Raw genomic sequence first — 19,449 nt, 5'->3', positions numbered from 1 at the left:
AGCTGTGGTAGGAGAAACCGTGAGAGTGAAAGCCAATTGAGTTGGTGTACAGCGAAAAGAGGAGAGGCCCCAGGACGGAGGCCTTTGGTACCCCAGTGGTGATTTGACAGGGGTCCGACAGAGCCCCTCTTCAAGTTACCCTGTAGGTGCGGTCCTTTAGGTAGGATTCGAGCAGGGAGAGAGCAGAGCCTGAGACTCCCAGCTCTTGGAGGGTGTAGAGGAGGATCTGGTGGTTCACTGTGTCAAACGCAGCAGAAAGGTCCACAAGGATGACAACAGAGGAGAGGGAGGCAACTCTAGCAGCGTGAAGTTCCTCAGTGACAGCGAGGAGGGCAGTCTCAGTTGAGTGGCCTGCCTTGAAACCAGATTGGTGCGGATCAAGAAGGTTGTTCTGGTGAAGGTAACATAACATAGTGACATGTTATGTTTAAATAATCAAATCAGCTATTATCTTATTAAATGTGCTCATTTGCACATTTCCAGAACATACAGTGCATCCGGAAAGTATTAATACCCCTTCACTTTATGTTACAGCCTAATTCCAAAATGGATTAAATAAAAGAACATTCTCAACATTCTACACACAATACCGCATAATGACAAAGTGAAAAAAGGTTTTTAGAAAGTTTTGCAAATGTATTAAAAAAATGTAATATCACATGTACATAAGTATTCACACCCTTTGCTGTGACACTCAAATTGAGCTCAGGTGCATCCCGTTTCCACTGATCATCCTTGAGATGTTTCTACAACTTGATTGGAGTCCACCTGTGGTAACTTCAATTGATTGGACATGATTTGGAAAGGCACACACCTGTCTATATAAGGTCCCACAGTTGATAGTGCACATCAGAGCACAAACCAAAGCCATGAAGTCCAAGGAATTGTCTTTAGACCTCCGAGACAGGATTGTATCGAGGCACAGATCTGGGGAAGGGTACAAAAAAAGTTCTGCAGTATTGAAGGTAGTGATGGTGAGATGAAGCTTCATGAAGCATTGAAGCTTTCCATCCAATTGGTTCATTCATGGGCTGAAGCTTCATGGCGCTTCATTTGCTCTACTGTGCCATCAAGTGGACAATAAATGTAAAAACGGCAGAGTGATTATAATGACATGGCTTTGGTGTGTGAAGCTTTGAATTTAATAAATGAATTATGTTTGATGCCAATACATACATTATGGACTTATTAATATGGTGTCTGTCAACAGTGGGGAGAAGGTTGTGATGTTAATGTGCTTGTGTTACGTTAGCATCGATGAGGTGTTATTGTTGTATCCAAGTTCTTTTTAACACAACGGACACTTCACCTTTTAAAATACCAGAAATGAGAAGAAAGACATTAGAACAAGAGATGCGCTGTGTTGTCACATATATTTACAGTAAATTACGCTAGTTATTATTACTATGTGCATACCTTATTAGGTACGATCAGCTCAAAATGTTTCCAGACAGGGAAAATCTCCTTTTTTGCTGGTTCCATCGCAAAAAAAGAAGGTTGAACAGATTACAGACAAACGCGCAATAAAGTCCACAAATTGTAAGTGGGATCAATTGCGGTTTGCTCCAAATCGCACGCCAAACCCACGAATCAGTTCCCGAATCAGTCACGTGGTACGGCAGGTTCACGACGCTTCGAACGTCATCAACACAAGCTTCAATACGCGCTTCATAAAAATTTGTGGATTACTCGACACACGCTTCGAAGTCTCGACACATCACTAATTGAAGGTCCCAATGAGCACAGTGGTCTCCATCATTCGCAAATGGAAGAAGTTTGGAACCACTAGGACTCTTCCTAGAGCTGGCCGCCCTGCCAAACTGAGCAATCGGGGGAGAAGGGCAGAAGGACAACCATCTCTGCAGTAACTCCTCAGTAAAAGGTGTATGACAGCCCGCATGGAGTTTGCCAAAAGGCACCTAGAGGACTCTGACCATGAGAATCAAAATTCTCGATCTGCAAAGAAGAATGGGAGAAACTGCCCCAGAAAAGGAAGACTCAAGAAGACTTGAGGCTGTAATTGCTGCTTCAACAAAGTATTGAGTAAAGGGTGTAAATACTTATGTACATGTAATATTTAATACATTTGCAAAAGATGTTTTTATGCGTTATTGTGTAGAATGTTGAGAGAAAAAATAATAATTGAATCCATTTTGGAATAAGGCTGTAACCTTACAAAATGTGGAAAATGTGAAGGAGTATGAATACTTTCCGGATGCATTGTACAATAAAACAATAAGTGACAAACAAGAAAACCACACAAAACAAGACAACCCTCAGGATAATTCTTTTATTTATGTACAGAATATGGATAAAGGACCAAACAATTAGCTGTACTGCCAACCTCTGGCTGTGTTGGTGGTAGTTTAGAAGTTGACAGTCTTGGCTGGCTTTGTCTCATCCAGGTCAGCTTCCAGGTAACGGAATCGACGATGGCGACGCAGAATCTCAATTGCCTTTTGTTCTACAGTGGAAGGAGTGATACCAAGATCCTCCAGACCAGGAAGTCCTGGGTATTTCAGGTCTGTTAAGTGAAACTGGAAAATAAAAGCACAGCACATAATTAATGTTGACTGTAGAGGTTCCATAGTTGGTGGAAGAATTTCCAAAACCTCATGTTTCAAGTTATACCAAAATCTTGGTTGTCTTACCCTTTCGACTTTGTCTGCGGTCGTCCAGGGCTCAAATGGGCTCATTGCGAAAAACTGAGCAGCAAGGCTGAAAATAAAAAACAGAAACTATCACATGATTGTACAATGGCATATAACACCTGTAGAGGTGTTTGCTTACTAGTGGCTCCGTACATAAACATGGGGTAACATATTAAACATTTCTGCAGAATGTGAAATGAGAAACAACTCTAGAAACATGTGTTCACATCGAAGCACACATGGGTCTACACTTTGCAATCTTCTTTGCTCTGCTACATGCCATCAACAAGCGGTTGATTGCTTTATTAAGTTACACATTTATTTTTTGTTCTCTCTGGAAAATGTTGAAAAACATGTATACAGCACTTACTGATAGAGTGGGCGGGGCAGGGGGTAGGGCAGGAAAGGTCTGTGTGCCACTGCGTAGATGTACTCTACCAGGTCATGAAGGAGGTAACGGTTGGGACTAGATGTTTTGTGAAAACAAAAGAGAACAGTTGTGAAGGAGAGCCCTCATGTGGTGATTAGAGCAAACACTGCATGCACACAAAGGTAGTCTCTAACTTTCACTTATAACGTCACCTACAATGCTACAGCATAGTGCTATTTAGTTTGTTTCCCCCTACATGGACTTCTTGTGTAGGCAAAATTATGTAAATTGCACCCATGACTTCAGCCAAATCTATGGTAATTATAAATCTATAAATTATTTGTGCTTTAGGTTATCTCTTGTCAAATTTCAGTATTTGCTCTACTCTCAGGGACAGGTTTTTGAATACTGACCAACACCTACCCAACTAATGCATATGTCTTCCCATTAGCATCCGGGTCTCTGACAGCATTAATAATGGCCTTGGCCACATCCACCACCTGAGGGGAAAAGAGAAGGGTAAGTTGGGTTCATTTGATAATCACATTTAGTGAGTAGAAATATTCAGTGTATTGTTTCCTTTAGACAAAAAAGTGTAAGTATTGAAAATCCACAGAAACAGCTGCTTGGTAATCTTTTTGGTATGGTTCTTTGTAAACAACCTCACAAAGTGAGAGTGTTATTACCAGCCACATAACACATTTTTGAAATTATTTCTGGAAGTTTAAATGTATTACAAGAGATGAATATTAGAATAGATTCTTCCTTTCAATAAACTCACATGAACAGGCTGCTTCACAGTCTTCTTCCCCTGGGATATGAGTGGAATAGCATTGCCAAACCAGCGCATGTCTGAAAGAGGATTAAAGCCACACATCTTCACTGGTTAGCTGTGAACTCTTAGTACCAAACGGAACATTTTCAATACTGTGGAACAAGTGGTCCATTTTCTTCTAGCAATGGCTCCACCTGTGCTTGTAGAAGTGGATGCTGAGACAACAATGCAACTAATTCAGTTAAGTTAGAGCGCTCACACCAGGGCACTAAATACACAGCAACTAAATCAGTGAAAAGGAGCGCAGCAACATTCACAACCTTATTTGTCACATTCCCATCACTCAGAGACTGACAGGTTTGCATATGAGTTGATTACAGTCCATGAGCGCATTTACCGCCTTTTTCACTCACACAACTGTCTTACTTGCGTAATAGTTGAAGAATCTGTCCTCCCTCCCAAACATCTCAGAGGGCTTCATGATGATCGCGTCAGGAAACTCATCTCTCACTGCAGTCTCTCCTACAGCCTATGGTAAAAGAACATTATACACAATGATCAACTTTATACAGGTTAACCTTTACTGGCTTAAACACGTATATACTGTGCAGACAGACACATAGATATACTCGTTTGACTGAGAGAGAGAAACAGCCCTCTACCTTGTTCCTCAGGAATTTTGATGTGCTGCGTATGTCAGCGTTGAGGTGGGACATGTGGACGAACTTTGTGATGCCGGCCTGTCTGGCTGCCTTGGCAATCTGCTGAGGGACGGTCACGAAGATATCCTCATAGCTGTAGTTACTTTACACAAAAAGAGGAGAAATCCTTGTATGTGAATGCTTACCTACAATTAACACGCCCATTGATCAATGTCCGACAACATTCACCGATAAATATATCGCAAAGCCAGTTTAAGATTATATTTCATGTGAACAACATAATATAACATAAGTCAGATGCTTTAAACCAGCCTACACATACCTTGTCTCCCACTCTCTTCCCACTAGGTTGATGACAACATTAGAGTGCTCTAAAGCCTGTTTTATGGAGTCTTTGTTCCTGGCATCCCAGTCCTGCAAGAAGACAGAAGTGACAAGACATTTGAATTTCATTTAAGGCTCTAAATGTTTTATATATACCAAGTACAGGCAGATCAAAGATTCCACCATCCATGAGTGTAGCAGATTTCTAAATGTATACATGTATCTTACCATGAAAATGATCTGTCCAAGATCCCCCATGGGCCTGAAGTACATGACGTCATACTGATCACAGCGGTGAGGGACTACAACCTGAGAGCCAAGCCGACCTGCAAATCATCAGTTAATAAACACGTACAATCACATCTCTGCATCATGAGCTTACAAAAGAGCACACATGGGTCAATTGTGTTTGAATAGGTAACTTGGAATTAGATAGCAATAACACATTTAAAATATTGACAAAAATCCAATATATAAATGAACTGAAGTGATGGGCCTCGAACATTTTTATATATTAGGTTGTTTTGTGTAGTTATTACCAAAATAAAATAAAGTCCTGGGGGGAAATAAATGACTGCAGCTCATGTCAACCATAGAGTTTAAATAACTTTGTTCTCATAGATCTTATCTGGGATACAAGCTCATACACAAGTTTACTGAATATAAAGTAAATATGAGTGTGTGCATGGAACTTTACATCAGTATTTACGTTATATATTTTTAACTCACCCAGCCTGCCGACTACGTATCGACCCAGGAAACCTGTGGCACCAAACACCTGTGGCTGCTATTCCACTGGAGGAGGAGCGTCCTCCTTTCCCTTTGGGGATGACAGCATGGTGGAGCTTCCTCTGCTGGACTGTGGCGACGGATGCCGCTGACAATACAGCAGGTGAGCAGCTACCTATTGAGCAGAGAGGTACACAGGCAGAGTTTGTCACAGTGTGTGTGTGTGTGTGTGTGTGTGTGTGTGTGTGTGTGTGTGTGTGTGTGTGTGTGTGTGCGTGTCTCACTCTCACTCTCTCACTACACACTACAAGCTAGCTGAAAGAAATAGGAAACTACAGTCTGCACTGACCAGATGGATAGCGTCAACACATGTGCAAGAACATATATTTAAAGGCGGCATACTTCCTTACAAATAACACATTATTAACAGGAACCTTAGACTGTGAACCATATAAACACATAACGCCAGCTCGGTGTCACTGTGCAGACGCATATTGTTGTCAGTGTAAAACCCTAACCCTAACCCATCTAAAACTATTGTTATATTTCCAGAGAAACTTTAACAACCTATCGGGATGTTATGTTCAGAAAAACAAAAACAAAAAAGCCACCAACAGACGTCACGTCAAGTTAACACACTAGAAAGGACAAAGGCTAAAGCTCAGCCTAATTTGACGCATCACCCTTCATTTAACAACGCACAAAGTGGTGCAGGTGGTTATATGGTCAGGTACTTAATAATATTTGTATTATTTAAAAAGTGTCCAAATGTGAGCTACTAGCTAGCTAAAGCCCTTGCTATCAGCCGGGCCGGTTAGCAAGGTCACTCGAGCAGAGTGTGTGGTCTTTCTGTGAGCCTGGGTTAGCATGACATGTGTGTAAAGATCTGAAATCACAACATTATACTCTAAGAAGTAAATACAATCATCAAATGCCTACTGTGTTAACATTACTTACTTGCAATCTTTGGAAGGACACTCGCAGGACGGCTAACCAGAGCTACGGTCGCCATCTTTCCGACTACGGCATACAGCGGCGCAGGCCCGCCTCCTCTCACTGATTGGTCGTTCAGCGAAAGAAAACCACAGCACACCAATAAAGTCACTTGCTTAATGTGATTGTCACTATATGTATATTAGCCAATCAGTGTCCAACGTGATGGAGGTTATAGTTAGTTACATTTAAATTTAAATTTAATATAATTAGTTATAAAGCATCTTTATTTGAACCTCTTTTTAAATAATGTGAAAGTAAATAAAAGTTTGGTTTTACAGGGTTTGTGGCCTATTATTTTATTTGAGTTTTGCTAAATGTTGTATGACTTTTAGATTGTTTTTACATGTTTATTCATTGTTTGTACCATGTGTATTTTGTCTTGTAAAGCATTTCGTAATGTTTTGAAAATTGCTATATAATATTTCTTATGATTATTATGATTATTATTGTTATTGTTTGAATTAATTTCCATGCATGTATGTGCCTTTTGTGTGATGAGCAACACCTACAATGATTTAAGGTGTAATGTAGCATAGACACAACAGTCTTTGCTGTTATATTGGGCAGGTCAGGATCCCTATGAAATAAAATATATTAGTTTTTAGGCATACACCAACTTTGTGATGCAAGCTATTTTGTTTAGTTTTATTTTATATTTTTGTTCCTCATTGAATGTGTTTTGTTGTTCTTCTTTTCTTTTCCTTTATGAGTATTTGGACAAGTGTTATGAGGATGTGACAGAATCAAATCCAATATAATTTCAGTTTATGATTTACTTGCGTTTTATGTGGGCTTGCTGTGAATGAATTCTTAATTATAAGGCCTTGCTTTAGCTGCTGTCAGCGAGAATATAACATAACAGCCTGTGATACTCATCTTAATAATTAACAAGCGATAGGAAGCATTGCAACCTTCCCCAGTGGGACAGACGCTGATAGTAAACACTGACATAAAGAACCTACAGGGTGCCTACAAACAGAGCACAACCAAAGCAGGCGTAAACTGGAGCAAACACACATCAGTGTTCGGTGTAAATAGCATAAAGACCTTTAAGTAAAAGAGTTCAATTGTGTCCACGCGTCGGAGTCGCGCAGCCACAGAGTCACAGTGGATGGACCAGTCTGACAGTGGGAGGAGGACAGCGAGGGAGCCCTACTTCGCGGGGCTATGGCTACTGACCAATGAGGATACGGGGAATAAAGGCATCAGCTAAAATTATGCAGATTTAAAATATGAGGCTATGACTGAAAAAAAGTTTGCTATTGATACGGATGATACCGTTAATATAAGATGTTATTTTCGACAGTAAAAAAAAAAGCAGATGAAAATAAAGACTTTTGACACTAAGTCATTATTCTGATATATTATCAGTATGTATCAGTAAGTATTGAGAGAGTTAATCTTTGCATGTTAACTATTAATTAAAATGTAATAGTGTTTTTGAGAATCAATACAGTATCACAAAATAATATTGCAATATTGGATATTTTCTTACACCCCTACTTACAGGATCTTTTTTTTATCACCTTTTTCTACTGTACATAAACCATTAAGTAAAATAAAAAAGTAGGAGGGCTACCTGAAAGCTTAACCCTATTAGTTACATTATATTATTTACAACATTATCTTTCGAATTTCATGCCCTCACTGTAATAAAGCCGGTTACATTAAACATTGTTCTCTACCGCCCTCCAGGTCCTTTGGGGGAATTGGACGTTCTCTTGTCTAACATCCCTGAAAACGGCCCTCCAAAAACTAAAATCAAAAAACCCTGACGACCTCCTTGCCTTTCAAACTCTCCTCTTTTCTTTCTCTTCTTCTATTTCAGAAGCAAAGAGCACTTTCTTCCAAGAAAAAATTCAATCCTCTTTCTCCAACCCCAAAAAACCTTTCTCTATCTTCTCCACCCTCCTCGATCCTCCCAGTCCCCCACCTCCTTCTTCCCTCCTACCGTCTCACTTTGTCAACTACTTCGTAAAAAAGATAGATGACATACGTTCTTCATTCTCCGACTTACCGACTGACATCAACTGTTCACCATCCTCATCAGTTCCCCCCACTCTTACTTCTTTCTCCCCTCTCTCTTCAAACGAAGTTCTATCTCTCGTTACCTCTGCCCGTCCTACCACCTGCCCTCTGGACCCTATCCCCTCTCACCTTCCCCAGTCTATTGCTCCTGACCTCCTTCCTTTTCTCACTCATCTCATCAATACCTCCTTAACAACTGGTTCCTAACAATCTTAAGGATGCAAGAGTGAACCGTCTCCTAAAGAAACCCACACTCGACCCTTTTGAAGTCATCAACTACAGACATGTCTCTCTTCTTTCTTTTCTTTCCAAAACACTTGAGCGTGCAGTCTTTAATCAACTCTCGTCTTACCTTCATTAGAACAACCTTCTCGATCCGCACCAATCTGTTTTCAAGGCAGGCCACTCAACTGAGACTGTCCTCCTCGCTGTCACTGAGGAACTTCACGCTGCTAGAGTTGCCTCCCTCTCCTCTGTTGTCATCCTTCTGGACCTCTCTGCTGCGTTTGACACAGTGAACCACCAGATCCTCCTCTACACCCTCCAAGAACTGGGAGTCTCAGGCTCTGCTCTCTACCTGCTCGAATCCTCCCTAAAGGACCGCACCTACAGGGTAACTTGGAGAGGGGCTATGTCGGACCCCTGTCAACTCACCACAGGGGTACCAAAGGCCTCCGTCCTGGGTCCCCTCCTCTTTTCGCTGTACACCAACTTAATTGGCTCTGTCATTCACTCTCTTCACTTCTCATACCACAGCTACGCAGATGACACTCAACTGATTCCAGATTCAGATCTGAGACCCAGGGGGAGGCACGGATCTCTGCTTGTCTGGCAGACATCTCTCGGTGGATGGCCGCACATCACTTGAAACTCAACCTTGACAAGACCAATATCCTTTTCCTTCCGGGTAAGGGCTCTCCCATCCAAGACCTTACCATCAACATCGGCACCTCTGTTGTTTCCCCGACTCCGACTGCAAGGAATCTGGGTGTGACGCTGGACAACCAACTGTCCTTCGGTGCCAACATCGCTGTAACAACCTGCTCCTGCAGATGCACTCTGTACAATATCAGGAGGCTACGTCCCCTACTGATCAGAAGGCAACGCAGGTTCTGGTCCGGGCTTTTGTCATCTCACGCCTTGACTACTGCAACTCCCTCCTCACTGGACTGCCTGCACGTGCCGTCCGACCTCTACAGCTCATCCAGAATGCAGCAGCCCGACTGGTCTTCAATCTACCCAAGTTCTCCCACACTACACCGCTCCCTTCACTGGCTATAAGTGGTGGCCCGAATCTGCTTCAAGACTCTGGTGCTGGCCTACTGTGCTGTGAATGGATCAGCCCCTTCTTACATCCAGGCCATGGTCGAACCATACACCCCAGCACATTCCCTGCGCTCTGCATCGGCCAATCGGCTCGCCACTCCCGCACTGCGAGTGGGACCCAGATTCCCCTCAAACAAAACCCGCCTGTTTGCTATCCTGGCTCCAAAATGGTGGAACGACCACTTAAAGGATTGTACCTATTTGAAGCTAATGTACTTGCAAGATTCTTGCTGTTCGGAGTTGTATCCTCATGATTGTTTGCACTTTTTGTAAGTCGCTTTGGACAAAAGCATCAGCTAAATGAACTGTAATGTAATTATTTACAGTTAAAAAACTATACATTTCCTCAAAATAATTGGTATTATCTATTTCTTTAAAATAATTTACCAACTGCCTCTCGCATTAAAGTCACACAAAAAAAAGTTGGTCTCTGTGGCAGTGAGGTGTGGTTAGGGCGCCGGCTGCTGGGGGGAGACGGGAGTGTCCCAGTTGAACGGAATCAGGTAATCAGTCACATAATAAAAGCATGGTGATAGCCTGTTCCTGTCTCAGTAGGCTGAGTCTGGATCCCCTGTGGAGCCACCAGACCCCGAGAAAGCCACGGGTGCAAGCGGCGCTGGACTGGGTCAGAAGCTGGAGTGTTATTTGAAAGCGCCTGAAAAGGCAGACATGTGTTGTGACTGAACAATAAAAAGTTGTGAGCCTGCCACATGTCTCCTCTCCTGTCTAAGTTTCACCTGGCTGTAGACAGGTTGCGCTACAGTATCAATTTCCATTCCATTTTGCATTAAAACAATTATTTTAAAAGTCTTAATCTACCTTGCCCTGAGTTGTAGGAACCCTTTATCAGCAAGCCCTGCTTCAACATGCATGATATATTAGGTAAAATGTCTCAGTCTGGAGGTTTTGTCCTGCGGCAGACTCATGACACCACTAGATATTGTTCATAATAATAAATAAATAAACTTTATATTACTAAATTCCCTTCACACATACAGGACAAGACCATCTCCAGCCTAAAGAAGAACAAGGAACTGGAGAAGTTGATGTTCACGCTAGATGACATCAATGAGAAGGACCGGATCCATCAGGTCTGTGTGGATGATGGAAAGTGTTCTAAAAGCTCCAGCTTTCTGCAGTACATACTGACTAGAACAGGGGTCTTCAACGTTTTTCAGGCCAAGGACCCCCAAACTGGTGTAGCGTGGTGCAGGAGCTCACGATCTCTGAGCTGAGGCTCAAAGTGAGCACCAGGGACAAGGACATCCATAAGGAGAAGCTGAAAGTGAGCACATGACTAACACTGGGTTTTTATGCTGCAATAAACTATTAGGATTACAGTGATGATACACATTCTACATGCTACTTTCCCCTAGTAACAGCTATTGAAAATGATATTGTCAGATGTTGACTGGAGTGTTGTTTCTTTCTCCTCTCACAGTACTAAGAGGCAGAAGTGGGGCAGATGTTCACATTAAACTAATGTGTTTAATTTGATATTTTACACTCTCACAGTTAAAATAACGGTGTTTCTCTGTGGCACCAAATGTGTAATTAATATCTATTAACACACCCATGATGTTTGATGGGGATAGACCCTTTTCCCAGCAGACGTTTTCACATGTCAACACAGGAAAATGAGGATGGATACATTTGTTTCCTTGCTGAGCAGTGGGGAAGGGAAAGTAACACACAATTGAATTTTGGACCAAAAATAATTTGGAAGATACTCACTTTCTTTGTCTAACTCAGACTGCTGAAGCCTCATATTAGCTTAAGCTTAAAGGAATACTCCACTCCCAAAGTCATTATTTGTATATCAATTACTCACCCCATGTTATCTTGAATTTCTTGAAGAAAATGTTTTCACTTTTCACATGCACTTTCACTAAAACCTGACTATTTAAAACACTTCCGCATAAACAGTACTGGCAGCGTGAGACTGTTTATGCGGAAGCGTTATAAATTGTTGCAGTTGTTAACATACAGCTGCCGTCTTGCCATTCCTGAATATAAGATAAACAGGTTGTAGGTACGAACATTAAAAACACTTTTACATGAGCTGGAAGCCTTTGAGCTACAGTCCACACTGATCAGATTTATTATCTGATACACAACTCTTAAACATTTTAAATAGTAAAAGGCAACAAAGGGTTAGAAGAGTAAGAACACACAACAGAGACACAGTAATATAACAAAGAAAATGAAAAACGATGCAGCACATCTTGAACATGCTGCTCCTTCATCTCTTTCTTTTTCTGCCGGTGGATGTTCAGTTTGGACTCTTTGTCCAGCTTCATGCCCAGCGCTCGCTTCATCTGGCCTTCCTGGATGCACAGGTTCTTCAGCTCCTTCTGCTTCTTCTCATACAGAGCCGCCAGCTCCTGGTGCTGCACTCACACAGAACAATTATAAACTAATAATAAAGCTACAGATTTCACGGCACAGATGTTACAGACTGCTGAGTAACTGGGAATCTATAGGGAAATCAGGAGTTTCTGCATAAACTGGGAAGCACAATATATAAATAATAGGGGGAAATTGATGTTATGTAATATTCAAGGATTGAAATTATAGCTGATAAATTATCGGCTGATAATCATATCCAAATTGCTTTCATTGACTGAACAAGCGCAACATCCACACATAAAGTCTTAAAGTAAAGTATGAAAAAACATAAAGTATGCAACTTTAAAGTTAATTTGTGATCTGCCAATATTCACAGAGAAGAAGATGCCGAAGAAGTGGATGTTTTTCACAGTTTCAGAGGAAGACAACACGATCGCAATTTGCAATACAAGTTTTTTGATAATAATAATAATAATACATTTAATTTATAAGCGCACTTTTCATTTGCGTAAACAAAACTCAAAGTGCTAGTGCAATGAATGTTTGAAGAGTCAGAACTGTTCTTTGTTCTGGTTGTGGTAACAATAGTGATGTCAGTTAGATTTGGTCAGAGCTTTGGAATATTACATAATTAATCTTTGCTTACTGAATCTTAGCCTTTCTTATCCTCACAGTGTGTGCATAAACTACAGGTTATGAACTTCTTTTGAAAATACAAAAGAAGTGAAATTATAGGTAATTTTATTGGTATCGACCACGAGAAGTAGGTCATTACTGGTATCGGCTGAACAAAAATCCCTATTGCGCATCCCTAAATGTTACCTGTCAAAACAAAGTACTTACCATGGAGTGACACTCGGGCCTGAAACGATACAGGAGATGCAGCACCGTCATGTACAGCGTCTGAATTGACTCTGCTACGTTAACGGTTAACGATTTGTAGTTTGACCAAAGAGGCCTAATGGCTGAAGCTCAAACAGCATCTCTAGGTCCAGTTCTTGCCTCATTGGTTGTTGTAATCTGTTCATACTGGCTGTGTAATAATCCCTTGGTGACGACATTCCTGTGTAAAGGGACGGGGGACAAAATCCACAGTCCTTGTTCTGTGCAAAAGCAGTAATCTGAGTTTAGGTCTGATGGAACTAATTATAACTGTTTTCATTATTGATCAATCTGCTGAAAATGTTCTTGATCAAATCTTTCAAGCAAAAAATCAAACATTTGCTGATTAAAGTCATACGTGATTATAAACAGATTTTTTTTTCGTTTTGGACAGTTGGTCAAATAAAACAAGAAATCAATACACCATCTTTGGGAAATTAAAGCTGGCAGATACAATAATAATACAGATACACATTTTGAAACGATGATAAAAATCACTCGACCTAATGGCCTCAAAAGCTCCAATAACCTTATTAATTATGGTTGACTCTTACTTTAGATGCAAACAACTCTACTTACCCTAACTGCCACATAACGGACATTACGAAGTACTTGGTTATTGTCTTATTACCGGTTTCATGACTCCCGCTCACACGGCAGCCTGGCCTGCCGCTCACACGGCAGCCTGGCCTGCCGCTCACACGGGAGCCTGGCCTGCCGCTCACACGGCAGCCTGGCCTGCCGCTCACACGGCAGCCTGGCCTGCCGCTCACACGGCAGCCTGGCCTGCCGCTCACACGGCAGCCTGGCCTGCCGCTCACACGGCAGCCTGGCCTGCCGCTCACACGGCAGCCTGGCCTGCCGCTCACACGGCAGCCTGGCCTGCCGCTGGAGGGCAAAACAACTTCGCTCCAGTTTACCACGAAGAAGACAAAGAGGCGTACACTTCCGGGTTTCAAAAGCCTAAGAGCAACGAACCAACAACACCGTTGACCGAAGTATCTTTAGAAAGACTGTGGTAATGTAACATGTAAAATGTATTAGTATGTTAGCCCAAAATGCCAGAGACGAATTTACTATTGCTATGGTGTTATGCTGTCAGGGGCTTACTGTATTTTAGTTTCACCATCACGAAGGACAGACTTTACTTTGTAGCTTTGTAACGGGAATTAATAGCTTATTTTGTTTTTCTCATTAATTAACGGTTAAAACTTCAGTCTGACCAACTGGGTTATTTTGTTTAGCTGAATATGTGTTCAAATCGTTAACATGTGTATAACTTTACTTCTAAAATAATGGTAGACTTTGCTTTCAAACGTCCCGCTCCCCCAGGCAACCAATGGCAACTGATACACGGTGGACACGTCCCTGTATACAGAGTGTGTAACGCTACACCATGATCATGTGGACATTAAAATATGGCAACAGTCTTGGGTAGAACATCTGCTTTACATATTTCAGTATTCTTCAGCTAATAATGTGTTCTCACAGGGCTCCCCAAGCTGACGTCTCTGTTTTAATGTTTGTCTCTTACTTTGCAGAGCTTTGTCTGAGTGCTCTCTTTTTACGGAATTAGCAGCTGCAGAAAGTGTGTGATTGTTAGGCATGCAACAACAAACCATTTGTACAGTTTTGATGAAAGACACTATTTTTTTCAATTTCGTTTTCAGTGTTATTTGCAGGGATGGGGTCACCAACGAAAGATGCAACACCACACAGGTAAGAACATATAGTCAACAGGAGGACATGCATGTTTGTGGTCTCTGTGCAAGAGAAATGTTGGTGTAACACTAATAGGGTCCATTGTGATGAAAATGTAATGCTTTTAACTGTAATCTCCCTGAATGATGCTTAGACGTATTTTGTCTGGTCCCCCACTGTTACATCCCTAAGTCTTATCCCACATGGATTTAGTGGGTTTAAATCTCTGGGTAATCATTGAATTTCATTTGTTGATGTTTCTCAAATTGTGTGCAGACATGTTCCGTACATGCACAGGATAAATTTTACATGTTATCATGTTTTGCAGGCCTTATAGTGTTTTCTTTTTTTAACTACAGAGCCAACATTCGTACCCCTGGTCAAGAACCTGACTCCCCTCTTCCCCCCATCCATGAGCGTCTGGCGTACCTGCGTCCCTCAAGGGAGCTTCTAGAGTTCTACAGAGAGAAGATCGCACAGTTTGACGGAGAACACGAGGAGCTGCTGCAGATGCTGGAGAAGTACAGAGGCATCACGGAGGACCAGGTGAGCCACAGCTAGGAGCCTTATGTCATTGCTTTGTATGTGATGTTGCTTTTCAGGTATACCGGAGTATATTCACCTGTTTTAACTAATCATCTCTCTGTCCTCTCAGCATAAAATACAGTGGGAGGTACGACAGCGTGAGGGAGAGATTGCAGAGCTGCAAAACGCTCTGAGTGACATGCAGGTCTACCTTTACCAAGAAAGAGAACAGTCTCTTCGACTTTATGCAGAAAATGACCGACTAAAGATCAGGTGGGTGGGCGGTTGATGATGTTTACCTCTTCCACTCAATTCAATATTTTCCAGTATTATTTTAAGGCAAATGGAAATGATTAATTATATTAGTGTTAAATATGTTTTTGACATGAGCTCTCACGTTTTTCCTCTTAATTTTACCTTAATGTCACTCGCCATCATTCGTAATTATTTTATTCAATGGTTAATTATTTCAACCATGTGCCTCGCAGTCCACCACTAGACAGTCTGAAGAGCTGCATAGCATTTTGGGATGGTTGAGTAGGATATGTCCAGTAAGATCACATCTCATACTAAGAAATTCTTACTAATCTAGTATACATACGGGCATTTCTCAAAAGTACTAAGGCTGAGTCCTAACGTAGTGGTTCGAATCTGACTGCAGCCCTTTGCTGCAAGTCTTCACCCCTCTGTCTTCGAACAGACCCTGTGTATGCATGTAGACTGTCCTTGATTCAATCAGTCAGAAAAAAATAAAACATTGTGGGCATACATGGCTCCTTAATATCTCTCTTCAGCATTGTATCACCATTATACTTTCTCCAGCACTTCTCTCTATAAAACTATCTAACCTCATTCACTGTTGTACAGAGAGTTAGAAGACAGGAAGAAAATCCAGCACCTTCTTGCCCTGGTGGGTCCTGATGCAGGAGAGATCACATATTTTCACCGTGAACCTCCTCACAAGGTACATGTTTACTTCATCGTAGACCTTTCTCATAGCAAACGTCTTAAACTATTTGTTTGACTTAAGTTTCTTAAAATATCTGCAGTGAAAAAGTTTGACTAACCATCAAATAATTACAATGTAATTTCCTACATTCTGGAAACATAATTTTGACATTACTGATATTTGTTCCACATACAAGCGAACTGACGAGGGATTGCTCATTGCTTGTTATTTCTAACAATAACTTATGCTATGAGCATACATAGAAATTGGGGTTTTCTGGCGTGCTGCTTACTTGACAATATGACTTAGTTATTGCTCTACAGCGGCTCAAGATGTCTCCACAAACATGCATGTATATTTGAACGACTCAGTCACATATGTCAGTTTTAATACAAATTTAAACAAATACTGTCAATGTTTTGAAGACCGCTGTATGTGATGACTTTATTTCAGGTTACTGTCACACAGAGGAATGCCGAGTCCAGCTTGGAGGAAAATCTCAATCTCAGGCCAACAAAATTAAGACATGCTGTGACCAGGAAAGGTTTGAAAACAATTATTTTGCAAATGCCTTTTCTACATTTAATATTATTAAAATGTTGCCTAATGATTTAAGAAAGATGTGAATGTGTGTTGCCTGTTTTGATCTCAACGAAGCTGTTATGAATAAAAAAGTATCTGATCAGGTAATGTTTAGTGTAAGTCAAACACAGAAATAATAATTGATCTATACAGACTGTGCCATTGTGATTTATGTCTGTTTAAGCAGAGAGTAGCAGGAGAACAAAATCAACAGACGGGGTAAATGGAGAGAGCTTGGAACAATACAAGAACGATAACCAGACGTTGTTACTACAGGTATTACAAGGGACTGAAACTTTTTTCCCTTCTCATGTCTCCACGGTTTTGGTAATGAGCATACTAATCTATTACTTTGGTGGCTCGTCCTGCCAGGTGGAGGCTCTGCAGGCTCAGATGGAGGAACAAACCCGTCTGGCTAAAGAGCAGGTAGAGTCTCTGCTGGAGGATCGGCAGATTAAATCAGAGGAGGCACAGGCACAACGGCAGAAAGATCAGGAGCGAATCACAGCTCTGACTGACAAGTGGGTCTGCGTTTTTATTGGTTCACCCCTACTGTACAGCTGAGTGTATTTTAGAAATGAAGCTCTTTCAACACCTTTTTTTCATGTTGTGAAAGGTGGATCCTGACTTGGTTTATTCATCACTTTGAATGATAATAAATTTATTCTTCAGCCTCATCTCAATGTATAATTTACACTTTCTCTCACATTTGATGCCCCAGGCTCCAACAAACTCAAAACCTGTTGTATGAGAGCACCAGAGATTTCTTACAGCTAAAGTTTGACGCACGGGCTCATGAGAAGAGCTGGAGGGCGGAGAAGGACCGGCTGCTGAGGGAGCTGGACTCCAGCCACAACCGCCTTAGGAAGACTGGGTCTGCCAGTGCAGAGCTGGCCCGAACGTGGCAGCCCAGCAGCAGCACAGCCCTGCTCTTCCCCCGGACTCAGCCAGAGTTACAGCAAACATTAAAGGAGGAGCTAAAAGTATAATATGTTTTTATTTTTATTTTCTAAAAGTAGAGCAAAACATTTAAATAAATCTTTCCTGCCAACTTATTCCTTTTGAAAACTAGTATAAATACTAACCCTTTCCCTTAATATTGAATATAAAAGCTCCTTTTGTTTTGGGAGTTTTTATTTTATTTACCTTATTTTAATTAATCTATGTCATCAGGCAATGCAGGAGGATCTGAAGCAAGCCCACCGTCTAGCTGAGATGTACAGAGAGCAGTGTATTACAATGGAGACAGAACTGTCCCAAATCAGAGAGGAAGGGGATGTGGGCAGGGAAATATTTAAGGTACCATGGTTGGACATCCACATCTCTGATTTATTGTTCATATTTTATGGCGATCTCTAAGTTTCTTATTACTGATGTTCATCCCCCCAAATCTTTGTGTGCAGGAGCGTTCAGACAAAATAGCCAAGCGTCTTCAGCTGATGACTCAGCGTTATGAGGCGCTGGAGAAGAGGAGGGCCATGGAGGTGGAGGGCTTCAAGACGGACCTGAAGCACCTCCGACAGAAATTCAAAGATGTCGAAAAACAACTCCTCAAGGTAAAAATACTTTTGTTTCTAATAGTGTAGTGTCTTGGATTTTTTTCCCATTTAATTTTTGTTTAGATCATGAGAAAATTATTTTGTGTTTTTAACACGACGACAAGTGTTTGAGATCTTTTTTTAAATATCATATACACAGAAAATATGTCGACAGATCATAAATGATTACCTTATTTAAAGAAAACTAATTGAGAAATCATTTTACAATTGTGTCCTCCAGCCTTTCATACTGCTGATATCACAGTTTAGATATAAAAACTGTTTAACCTGATGTATGTGTATCCACTGTCGCAGGTCACTCTGAATATTGGGCCCAACCAGGACTTAGCTATTCTGCATGAGGTACGTCAGACCAACGGCAGGACAAAGAAGGTTCAGGGTGAGCTGATGGCGCTGAAGGCTAAGATCTATGGACTGGAAAACGAGCTGAGATTTAGCTGAGGACAGGACTGTTGTGTCTACTGTCTGCCTGTAGGGGACAATCTATGTGAGGTTTATCCCAGTCATGTATATTTGTGCCAGTGTGTTTGTCACTTAAACTTAGAATGAATGTTATTTATATCTTGTACTTTTGACTAATAAAGATGTTTTGCTTCAATGATTTTAAATTAATGAACACCAACAGTTTTTTACAGAATGACATTATATCATGGTACTTACTAAGTACCTGTGATATCTGTAAAAACTGGTATCACTTTCATCAGTCAAATATAATCTGAATTAGTTTTCTTCATAAATCAAGGTGTTTCTCTTATTTATTTTTAGCTGTCGTTATTCTGTGAGAAGATATGAACTACATATGTGCATTAAAATGTATATTAAAAAAAAGAAAGGACAAAGGCAATAAAGGAGAAAATGAGTAAATAACTGATTACATTTAACAATGAAATTAATAAAGGCAGATTAAATTAAGTATGTGAGCAAATGTAGTAACATTTGTTTTTATAAACAAATTCACCTTGTTTTATAAAATGTTATCAAAAACAGCTTATGAAATATATAAACTATAGGTTATAAACAGGAAATGTTTCAAAAAACAAA

The 19,449-nt window shown here is 40.9% G+C and overlaps 2 protein-coding genes across 4 annotated transcripts; one reads left to right on the top strand and one right to left on the bottom strand.

Annotated features, from left to right (window-relative positions):
* Positions 1-2,275: 2,275 nt before the first annotated feature.
* ndufa9a (NADH:ubiquinone oxidoreductase subunit A9a) lies at positions 2,276-6,523 on the bottom strand. Its single transcript, XM_029434670.1, is given in 12 exon segments — positions 2,276-2,537; positions 2,652-2,718; positions 3,022-3,117; positions 3,445-3,521; positions 3,803-3,873; positions 4,223-4,325; positions 4,459-4,600; positions 4,781-4,872; positions 5,011-5,108; positions 5,512-5,560; positions 5,562-5,686; positions 6,469-6,523. Coding segments are annotated over 12 exon segments (1,146 nt in total). The 3' UTR covers positions 2,276-2,366.
* Positions 6,524-14,024: 7,501 nt separating this feature from the next.
* On the top strand, positions 14,025-19,006 carry ccdc77 (coiled-coil domain containing 77). 3 transcript variants are annotated; one of them, XM_029434669.1, is made up of 12 exons: positions 14,025-14,110; positions 14,763-14,811; positions 15,153-15,339; positions 15,449-15,591; positions 16,186-16,282; positions 16,721-16,811; positions 17,034-17,125; positions 17,222-17,370; positions 17,571-17,832; positions 18,023-18,148; positions 18,253-18,405; positions 18,703-19,006. In XM_029434669.1, the coding sequence occupies exons 2-12, from the start codon at positions 14,777-14,779 to the stop codon at positions 18,847-18,849; spliced, it is 1,482 nt and encodes a 493-aa protein (XP_029290529.1). In that variant the 5' UTR covers positions 14,025-14,110; positions 14,763-14,776; the 3' UTR covers positions 18,850-19,006. The 3 variants fall into 3 exon arrangements, with proteins under 3 accessions (XP_029290529.1, XP_029290527.1, XP_029290528.1); XM_029434667.1 differs by lacking the exon at positions 14,025-14,110 and adding an exon at positions 14,210-14,471; XM_029434668.1 differs by lacking the exon at positions 14,025-14,110 and adding an exon at positions 14,215-14,471 and having other exon boundaries at positions 17,037-17,125; positions 18,703-18,849.
* Positions 19,007-19,449: the final 443 nt, after the last annotated feature.

The sequence above is a fragment of the Cottoperca gobio genome, chromosome 6 (genome assembly GCF_900634415.1).
Source record: "Cottoperca gobio chromosome 6, fCotGob3.1, whole genome shotgun sequence".
Lineage (NCBI taxonomy): Eukaryota > Metazoa > Chordata > Actinopteri > Perciformes > Bovichtidae > Cottoperca > Cottoperca gobio.
This window is presented reverse-complemented; position numbering and strand designations above follow the sequence as displayed.